This window comes from Polypterus senegalus, chromosome 18, assembly GCF_016835505.1.
Source record: "Polypterus senegalus isolate Bchr_013 chromosome 18, ASM1683550v1, whole genome shotgun sequence".
Taxonomy (NCBI): Eukaryota; Metazoa; Chordata; class Cladistia; order Polypteriformes; family Polypteridae; genus Polypterus; species Polypterus senegalus.
Genome location: NC_053171.1, coordinates 12,450,759 through 12,462,153, shown reverse-complemented (window position 1 = coordinate 12,462,153; position 11,395 = coordinate 12,450,759). Strand labels below are relative to the sequence as shown.

General features: G+C 41.4%; 1 protein-coding gene across 3 annotated transcripts in view; it reads right to left on the bottom strand.

Annotated features, from left to right (window-relative positions):
• Window positions 1-4,478: 4,478 nt before the first annotated feature.
• The window catches only part of LOC120518520 (zinc finger protein 62 homolog), a 49,705-nt gene continuing 42,788 nt past the window's right edge, over window positions 4,479-11,395 (bottom strand). For all 3 annotated transcript variants that reach the window (XM_039741358.1, XM_039741360.1, XM_039741359.1), the window contains one exon: window positions 4,479-8,843. In XM_039741358.1, coding sequence (XP_039597292.1) covers window positions 5,533-8,843 — 3,311 coding nt within the window. In that variant the 3' untranslated portion in view covers window positions 4,479-5,532. The remainder of the gene's footprint in view (window positions 8,844-11,395) is intronic.

Here is an 11,395-nt window from a genome sequence, read left to right as displayed (position 1 = left end):
AAAAATAATTATATTTCTCTGAAAATGACTAACGTGCCCACTACTGGAGTACAGGAAAGAACTGAAGTGCCAACTAATATTGAACAGATTGTGCTGCTCCGCCACTTCTTTATGCAACGAGTCCTTTAGGAAAACCTTAAAATGAGTCTAATTAGAAGCGGGATCAACTCGAAACGCTCGGGCTTGAAGGGCGCACCAAAGCGACGACGGCCAAAAACACTTCTGTCCGGAGCAACCCGATAAAATGTGCACATAAACCACAAACAGTGTCAGACAGGCCACAAAGAATAAAACGCTGGGCCGTAGCCTTAGAGAAATACCAAAATGTTATGAGTGACAAAAGAGAAGTTCCTCACAGCCAAACTAAAACGTTACGCCTAATGACTCTAAAGACTGGCCTTCGACATTAGCGACGCCAAAGATGTCCAGTTTGGAAGGGGATGGTTGGAGGGAGAAACTGAACATGGAGCTAAAACGAAGATAACAGTCCTGAATGATTAAAAAAAAAAAAGATTATTTTATTAAACCCAGCTATCTTAATTAACTAACACTTAAAAAAAAAGAATATTATGAATCATACATAAATACATGTCCACTACACAAAAATAAGCTCACCTCACAGAATACAATATAAATACCTTTCATATTGTGCTTCTTTTTCATTCAGCCTCACAATGGCATGAGGACCACTTTCTGATATCTGTGACGATGAAGTGTAACTGTGCAAACACTCACCTGGAAGCACTGACAGTTCTTAAGGTTTAAAAGACCTGCTCAACAAATTATGGGGTAAGCACCTATGTGGCCGGCATAATTATCACCCGATTCACTCTGCCTATGCCTTTATTTATTTGCAGGTATACATTTATACATACATATATACACACACACACACACACATATATATATATATATATATATACACACACACACATCTATATACACACATATATATATATATATATCTATATACACACATCTATATACATATCTATATACACACATCTATATACACATATCTATCTATATATACACAGTACTGTCATTTGCATCTGTGGATCATCCTTAGGGATCCTCTAAGGAATGTAGTACCACCTCAGGGCGAGAGGGGGTACTGTCGCTAACCATGTCATCTCCTTTTTCTCCAACAACTCCAAGGGGACACCCACATACCCAAAACACCACCCCCGCCGCACCCTGGAGGGCAACTGAGTCTGCCTCTTCTGGTTTTTCTGTGATACATTGCAAGCTGGCAGAAGAAGACGGCTATCTGCGAGTGGAGCACACGATGTTCCTAACCTGAACTTGACTATGACTTAAGCCTGTCTGAGGCCAATTTGTTGTTATTACTTTGTTGCCTTTGTGCCTGTATTTTTTGTTAATATTTGGAAGATGTAAACAGGGATGACCGATTTATATATATATATATATATATATATATATATATATATATATATATATATATATATATATACATACACAGTATGTACACAGTATGTATAGACAGATAGATCCTGCATGTCTAGAGGTTTAATGCAGGGAACAAATTTTAGACTTCTTAATATTAGTGTGCTGCATAAAAAACAGAAATTATGCCAAACTTCTATTTAAAGAGATAACTTTTTGTTAAATCCTTGGTATTTGTAAACCTGACTTTGATCCGACATAAATGAGCATGTGTGTGTATAACACAAGTGTGCCTACAAATACTGCACAAGTATCATGGATGGCTTGTCATAGTGTACACACATACATAGTTTGTTACAAACACTCTAATGTGCTGTACCTTATATATCTATTACACACGTGTTTATAGATCGGGCCAGAGCTGAGTCTTCAGTTAAGTACATATACTTTTTAAGAACTAAATCCTTAATTCTCACGTACGAAAAAAAAAAACAAAAAACTTAGTTAAATTTTTATGTCTAATGATAGCAAAAAACTAACAGATATCTGCAAACTGTGCTTTGTTTGACCGGCCCTTGAGGAGTCTACCTCATACACATACAGTATTTATTTGTCCAACTTGCAGTACTGTCTTTAACAACTGTCTTCACTTTATAGCAAAACAAAATGACTTAAAATGTGGAGATGCACTCTTTGCACATAGTATTGGGTTCACTGCATACATTAGATATTGTATAAATGAAACCGAGCTAAATTTTATTTAGTAGCAAACATTAATAAAGATTACTCTGCACGTCTTCTCAAGCTGAAAGAGGCACAACCCAAAGCCAGACTTGGACTCCAACTTAGAAGATGGACAACCAAATGTGTCGAGTTACACGGAGCTGAAAATGTCCACTTACACTGCGGTAGGGCCTGATAAAAAGAATGCCTCCTTAATATTCACTACAGCAACCTTCAGAATTTAATGACTGTCCTATTTGTATTTTCATTCTGAAATCCTTTTACTGATCTGCTAATCCAGGGGTGTCAAACTCTGGTCCTGGAGGGCTGCAGTGGCTGCAGGTTTTCATTCTAACCGTCTTCTTAATTAGTGACCAGTTTTTGCTGCTAATTGACTTCTTTTTCTGTAGTTTTAATTAACTTGACTCAGGCCCCTTTGTTGTTTCTTTTTCCTTAATTAGCAACCAAACAAAGATGAGACACAACGAGCCACCACATGACCAGCTCATCTGTGCCCTTCACACAATATCTGAAAATAAAGAAAGGTGAAGATCTCAGTAACGTTGATCTCTCAGGTCACCAAAACATCTTGACGGTGTTCTTAGAAAAAACAGAAAAATCAACAGTTTTGGAAATGTCTGCTGTGGTAGAACGAGAGCAGCAAGAGGCCACGAAATTAAATAACGAGTTTAATTAACAGCAAGAATTAGCTTCTCATTAAGAAACTGGTTGCAGTTTGAAGTCCCAATTTAACTGCTCATCTGTTGGCTTGTTTCACGTCTCACTTCTGTTTGGCTGTCATTTAATGAAGAAAAGAATTCAAAAGGACTGAGTCCTTAGAAACAGGGCTACTACAATGAAGGGAAAAGAAATTAATCAGCATTGAAAACTGGGCACTGATTAGGAAAAAGGGTTAGAATGAAAACCTGCAGCCACCGTCCAGGCCTGGAGTTTGACACTCGAGTGCTAATCCAATTCAGGGTTGCAGGGAGCTGGACCATCTCCCAACATCACTACGTGCAAGGTGGAGACCAGTTCTGGATGGGGCACTGCATCAAATATAAATTATTAGTATAAAGCAAAAGAAAGACTGACTTTTGCAATTTGTATTTTTCCTTTTTTTTTTTTACAGTTAGCATCACATACACTTTCTAAATCAATGATTCAATTTTAAAATCTAATTTCCCAACAGCATGTAAATAAGAGGCTTTACTATTAAAAGAGCCCAAAATTTTTTTTTTTGGTCAAATGTGCAGGAAGGCCATTAAGTAATTATTGAATGAATAAAAAAAAGCAATTAATGAAACATCTCTATCTTCATCAGAGTGTAACATGTATTTGAGCTCTAAATTACCTAAAATGAATACTCTGAGTGCGGTACAAAGTGAGCCAGTGAAAGTATGACTTGAGGACTGCAGCAGAGAACTTCTTCTTACACACAAACTGCAAAATGTATAAATTACAGTTCACAGTAGACTTCTTTATCTGCAACTGTCTCAGCCAAAGTGAATGGTGAATGAGAAATTCCGGTCTCTCTAAGCAGAAGTATGAATATCAGCCATAATGAATGCTGGAAAAGAAATGGCTCTCCGTTACATGCCGGATAATCCGATCCAATATGCTGCAGTATAACTGACAGCAAACAAGGAAATGCTTCTTAATTAGATCAACACGAGACTGGACATTTCCATTACAGCAGACAGAGAACAGCGACAAGAAACTGCTCTTAGAATGGCTTATACTGGCCCAGTCGGCTCAACTACAGCAGGGTGGACACTCAACATTAAAACGTCTACCAAGTACAACCCTGGACTGAATGATCAGCTTATGAAGAGTGGATGCTGAACTGGAAACTGTTCTTATTATGCTTCACCTCTAATCCACTAGGTCAGCATGGATACTGAAAAAGTAACACATCTAAACATCACGGCAGGCTGTCCAACCAACTCATCTATCAAGAAACTGCTCTTCGAATGGCTTATACTGGCCCAATTGGCTCAACTACAGTAGGTTGGACACTTAACATTAAATATCTACCAAGTACAACCCTGGACTGAATGATCAGCTTACGAAGAGTGGATGCTGAACTGGAAAATCTTATTATGCTTCAGCCCTATTCCACCAGGTCAGCATGGATACTGAAAAAGTAACACATCTAATCATCACGGCAGGCCTATCAAGAAACTGCTCCACCAGGTCAGCATGGATACTGAAAAAGTAACACATCTAATCATGATGGCAGGCTGTCCAACCAACTCATCTATCAAGAAACTCCTCTTATATTGGCTGCAGCAGGGTGAACACCCAACACCAAACATCTATCTGATGGAATGAATGATCATTTTATTAACCTCAAGTGGATGCTGAATCGGAAACTCCTCTCATGATGCTTCACCCCTAATACACCACATCTAAACAACAAGCGAAACTGTCCGACCAACTCATCTTCCAAGGACAACGAACAAGCAACTGCTGTCAGTTACTAAAGCGACAGCGAGTCCCCTTACCATCAACCCTCTTCGGCCCACCGCTACGGTCCACTGGCAAACTTAGGTCTATAGCTCTCTCTCACCATTATAATGTGGAAACCCCACCTAGAGCAGATATACTTCAGTGAAACTGGGTACAACCCAAGCTAGTCTTCCAGGAAAGAGCCCAAGCTACGCCGCCGAAAAAAATGAAAACACAGACCCAACAACTGGCTCAGCTGTTGGACACAAGGAAGGGTAAATGGCATATTAGACTGCGGAGCAAAAAAAAAAAAAAAAAATGGAGTCAGTATCATTTCACAACAGCAAAGGCAAAGTAGCAGCTGTAGGGCTTACTGTATATTTAAAAAACATACAACATAAAAAGATATGCATGTTTTTGTGTTTTAATTTATATATATATATACACAAACATGCATACATGTACGTACAAGTATATATTCAGAAACATATACATACACATACACACTGCGTATATATTATATATAAATATAAGAAATGACAAACTGTGAACTAAAGTCTTACAGGATTGAGAAACAGTTTTTTTCTTCTGTGTGTAAAATTTTGCCACGGCACATTCAGTCTTTTTATCCCCCCCATAACACAGGCTTGGAGCCTTCACTTGCACAAACCATTACCTTCAAATCACCAAGAATGTCAGACTGTGGTGCAAGGTAGCCAGTGCAAACACACACGCATGTGTACACATGAGGAGTATTTTTAACAAATACCTCTGGAGTGTCTGTATGTGTGAATATCCATCAATGTTTCTAAATGATAGTTCACGAAGTTACCATGGATGCCACCATGTCTGCTTGCAGGGACATTATGAAATATTTGAGGAAAAAACAGGAAGGCGATTCAGTCTCATGGCTGCTGGTGTTGATTTGCCCCCTCCGTGTCATACCACCGCTCAGCCTTTAATCTTATGCACATCCCGGATGTGCCGTGTCAGGTGGTAAGGCGATATGAAGCTCTTCTCACATTCTCCACAATGGAAAGGCTTCTCTTCTGCGTGCAGCAGGCGGTGGTATTTAAGGTAGGATTCCTGCTTGAACCGCTTACTGCAGAGCTCACATTCGTATGGTTTTTCACCAGTGTGCACCAGTAGGTGGCGGCGTAGCTCTCGTGGGCTGCGGAACCGTTTTGGGCACTCAGGGCAGATATGACGCTTCCTGGGGTCAGGTTCAGGTTCGGGGACATGTTTCCGCCTCTCGTGGACTAGACGGTGACGTTGGAGAGCACCCTGAAAACGAAAGGTCTTGGTACAGACCTCACAGACAAAAGGTCGGTCCTCACTATGTATGCGTCGATGCAGTCTTAGAAGGCAGGCTGTACGGAAGCGCTTGGAACAGGATTCACACTGGAAAGGTTTTTCACCAGTGTGAATGGTGAAGTGCCGTCGAAGGGTTGAGGAGCTAGAGAAGGTCTTGCCGCATTCACTGCAAATGTAAACTTCATTTGGGTCCTTGGGTTTCTTAGGCCGAGGGCAGGAATGAAGCCTTAGCTTCTCGGCAGCACCCTCAGGAAACCGCAAACCGCAGTCAGGGCACACAAGGGGGCCAGAGTCAGTTTTTTTGATAGTCTCCTCCAATCTCATCTCTCGTTGATGTCGCCGTTTGTGCTTGCGTAAGCTAGACGCTAGACCATAGCGGCGGTGGCAGACATCACACTCATATGGTGTGCCCTCCACGTGCGTCTCCAAGTGAGCTTTCAGATAGCGAGGGGTGCCAAAGGTCTTACCACACAGCTGACAGGGAAACGGCCTTTCTTCTCGATGTGTGATCTGGTGGCGGGCCAGGGCACTTTTGGTTGCAAAGTTCTTTCCGCACTCAGAACAGCCATGGGGACGCTCTCCCGCGTGCAGCATAAAATGTCGCTCGAGCTCCCACTGCTGGCGAAAGATCTTGCCACAGATGTCGCAAGGAAGTGGCTTTGGAGGCTCAGGCCAGTCACCATGAATAATAGCCCGATGTTTCTTTAGTTTTACAGCGGAGGTGAAAACCTTTGGACAGTCCTTACAGGAATGTGTTGTGGATGCTTCTGCTCCCTCCGAAGACAAAGCCGCCTCCGAGTTTTCTTGGCCGTTTGAACTTGCAGGTGGTGTCCACCCCTTGTGCATGCGACGCAGATGCCGCTGCAGGTTGCTCCGGAGCGAGAAGCGGCTGTTGCATACAGGACACTGGTGTGCCCTCTCCCCAGTGTGCACTACATGGTGATGGAGCAAGCCCGTTGAGTCTCTGAAACCCTTGTTGCATATGGGGCAAAGATAAGGCTTCTCTCCAGTGTGGGTGCGTAAGTGAGATGATAAGTTGAACGAATGCTTAAATGTTTTAGGGCAATGAGGACAGGGGTAGGGCTTTGCTCCAGTGTGACGTGCAAAGTGTCGCTTCAGTCCAGACTTGAAGCGGAAAGTCTGGTCGCACACACTGCAGTGGAAAAGCTCTTCCTTGGACTTGGATTCACCCTGAAGGCCACGGTTTTTCTGCTTTCTGTTTGGTGATGAAGATGATGATGATGATGATAGGGAGGAGACAGCTTTCCGTCTGCGAGGCCTCTTTTCTTTGGCATATGTCTCATCACTGCTTACATCATCCTCTTCATCAGCTTCCTCCTCTTCGTCATCTTCATCAGCTACCTCCTGTTCATCAAAATCTTCCTCTTCTTCCAGAACCTTGTTCTGCTCCTGGCCCATCTCATTGATAAACACTCTAGAACGGAGAGCTTTTGTGCTCGGTGTATATTTTTTGTTGTCTTTCTTCTTCTTCTTCTTCTCTTCTTCAAAATTAACTTTGTCATCATCAGAATTATCTCCATCTTCATCCTCCTCTTCCTCATCATCCTCAATCACTTTGACCTGCAGATCATCTTCACAGTAAGAGATACTTTCCTCACTTGCCTCAGGTTCAGCCATCTTTTTGCTAACCACTTCACTCTTCAAAGAGGTCTCCATATCCACATTGCAGCTTGGGTCAGCTTTCATATCTTTTTTATTATTACATGATACCTTAGGGTCTGTCTGGATACTAATCTTTTTTGCTTTCTTGTGAAGAGATGTAACCCGGTGGCGAAGTGGGTACAGATTCTCAACATTTCCAACCTTCTCTGTGTTAGGCTTCTTTTTTATGCTGGTATGCAAGGTTGTTTCCGCCTCAGATTTTACAAATCGATGGTTATCCTCCCTGAGGGTCAATGGTTTTGTGTCATCCTGTGTCACAGAGGAGTGTTCTATTCCAAACTCATCAATGAAGCAGGTCCCCTCCACTGTCTCTCCAACATCTCCCATGTCTTGTGCCTTTTCAGAATAGTTGGTATTTGGAGTTTCTTCATTTTCTGCCTGACAGCTTGACTTCATCTTTTTGAAAACCCCTTGCGTGGGGTGGAAAGATCCACTGTATTTGCTCTGTCCCTTTGTGATGAAGCTGCTAAAGTAATCCGCTGATTTGCGAGGTGATTTGCCATAGCAGTTCTGTCCAAATTCGTCTATGTATTTTTCACCATAAAGTCCCGTTTCAGCTTCATCTTCACCCAAATCTTCTTCTAGATCGTCCAGCTCAGCCGGATCTGGATCTGAAGGATCTGAGGACTCAGACTCTAGGCCTAATTCCGACAGTTTTATACCTGTCCCTGGGATCAGAATCCTGGGATTGTTACCCTGGGATACATTCACTCCAGGTCTGCTGACAAGCGAGGAAGGCCTCTTCTCTCCCGTTTCTGCCTGTGTAGAGTTTTCTTTGCAGAACATATCAGTCTTTAGTTTGCTGGTCAAACGTTTCTTTTTGTCACTCAATAATAAGTGCCGACTGCGCTGCTTAGACCTGTTTACTAGAACATCCTTGGAACAGACCATGTCATCAGTCTCTGAATGAGAACCACTTTTGGAGACATGCTGATCAGCAAACTGGTCAGGCAGCTTGGCAGAGAGGTGTCGCTCCTCCGTGTCATCAGAATGATCACTCGTATCTTCAGTTTTGACCAATTTGCTCCTTTCTTGTTGCTCTTTGTTCACCCACCTCTCCTCTTTAGTAACTGCATGGATGGCTCGTTTTTTCATTTGTCTTTTTGGCAGCAGTGATGGCCTATACCTGCGTATTCTCTCCTCTTGCTCCTCCTCTTCATCAGTAGACACTTTGCCTTCTTGTTTTAAGAAACTGGGACAATCTTTTTGTGTGGTTCGCTCAGGAGAAGCTGGGGGATGCATTTTAGATCTCTTCAAAGCCAGCTCTAGAAGACAAAAAGTAAAGACTATGTTTTGTTATTCTTACTACTGATCAGATGTCTCTCTTCAAAGCATACAGGCTGCAAGTTTTAACTATCTGCTCATCATGACCTCATTTTGTAAGTCACTGCTCTCAGAATGTGTGAAATGAGCATTTCTAGAACTACTTGTGAACATTTGTATCATTTTTTCAAGCATTCTACATGGCAGAGTAGTATTTAGCCTCTGCCAGTTCAGGCTAGTCATTTGTTTCACACCCCTTTACCAAAACTAGCTAATCAATTCTGAGATGGCCCTTAAAGGGATACTACACTCAAAAATGATATGTTACTTACTCCATGTAGTTTGTAGTGACGGTTGGAAAAAAAAAAACGTAATCTCACATTTTCGAGCCGTGTGGAGATAAAGTATCTGATATAATGAGCTCCCATGGTGAACAACATAGAAAAACAGCAACTAATACATAAAAAAACCTGCATTACTTGTGTTGCATAACCCATGTGAAGTTGTCTAGTCACACGCTCACAACATCCAAAACGCATTTTTACTGTTAAGTCAACCAATTCCAGAAAATGTTCTCATGAACGAAAATGGAATGTGCTCAGACGTGAATGAGAATTTGAATTGTAAACCTGCGTCCCATCGTTACAGTTAAATTCACATCCACAACAGGAGTACCTAAGAATAATTTAACAACAGTCTGTGAAAACGTGTGAGTGAAATGCCCCGCTGCTTGTTGATGAATCATGGATATGCACAATTCTGAAACATAGCCTCGTCTTGATAATGGTTTATTTTAACTTGAAATATTTGGTTTTCCATGTCTCTTGTTAGCCTGTAGCGGTCGCGGAGATGCACACCGTCCGAAGAAAGTGATACGTTTGTTTTGTTGTGGGGACCCCAGGAACACACCCAGCCTTGACCTGACATGCACACACTCATGCACAGAGACACTGTTGGTAGTACTGTGAATAGATAATTAAAATAACAAAAGCTACGTGTACAAAGGCCCTCCCCAGCTCCCCGATGGCGATAATAAAATACCACAATAACAGCAAACAATAAACACTAACAACAATGTCCAAAGCAGTTCAGTATAGTGTGGCAGCTGATGATGTTTATGCAATTGAAACACCCTGTGAACAGCTTTCTGAAAGCAATATAAAATTTTATCCTACCAGGTTCCTGGTGTGTGGTATGAAGTGGTTGGGAGCGCTCCCTCAAAAGACGACATATCTGATCAGTACAAACTCAAACAAACAGGCAGGCACACGACAGAACATACATCCAGACAGAAACTGTAATCCAAGGTGGTCAAGTTGTAATCCAATTATGTGTATGAGCCATATTAACAAACAGAAGGATGGTCACCTCCCCCTACATTTTTTAGGTTCCTTTTTTAAAGGACCCACCTGCTCAATCTTCTCCCCAGCAGCCCCTGCAAAACCAAAAGCTGTCTAACAGCGCTATATCGCCAGGGCCACTGGGACATTTTAAATAGCACTGCTACAAGACAATAAATAAGCTATCACTGGGCTGGACTCCTGCTGCATCTGAGTGTATCCCATTTTGTGGTTTACTTACCAAAAGTTTACCAAAAATACATGTGTTTGGGACACTGTCAGCATGCAAATGGATGCCTTGACATGTAGATTATGTAACATGAAATGTTTTTCATGGACTATTTGACATTGTTTGCTATACCCTATCTATTATAATAATAAACCACTAAGGTCTGGGTGTCCAGTTCCTCAGAGCAACCAGATTCTTCAGTATGGCTTTGGTGATGTGACGAAAGAAGAAGTGTGTGAAATGCAAAAGGAGCAGTACAGGTACACACTGACAGTGTTGCACTCAGAGACGGAAAGTATAAAAGCAGACAGGAGGTGAAAAAGGCACCTTGAAAATAACAACAGAGTCTGAGAAGCAGGTTTTACAAGAACACGCTTCAGATACGGAGCACCAGTCAAGAGACGTTCAGGCACACGCGAATACAGAGGAAAGATGCTTAAAGTACTATTATTCTATTGTCTGTCTTTGACAGGTAGCCTGGCTAGTTATATCATAAACTCAATTCGTTGTCTCCATTCTGTGTGAAAACATGAGATTAAGCATTCAACCATCACATTACTACTAACCTAAGGGAGAAAGTAACAGATAAATAATTAATCAATTCTAGTTGGAGTATCGTTTTCACAGATGAGAATGACAATCATTTTGGCTCATTCTATGAGAAGTAAATAGTCACTCACAACTCTTAGTCATATACAGATGTGAACTTCTCTATAGACAGAAATTAACAATCAGCCTACAGGGAAAGAAAATCAATACAATGGTAACATAAAATGTCATAAAACTTTGAAATCAAAAACATGCCATGCAAGTTCAAAACAAATCAGACTAACCAAATGCTTAATTAGATAGCAATAAGCCACAAGCTAATTAACTCATTTTAATGAAGGAAGATCTTACCACCTTCAAGGGTCAATAATTGCATATTATATTTGTCCTTCATCATAGATATCATCACTCAGAGTAGCTTTATCTACACTGTATA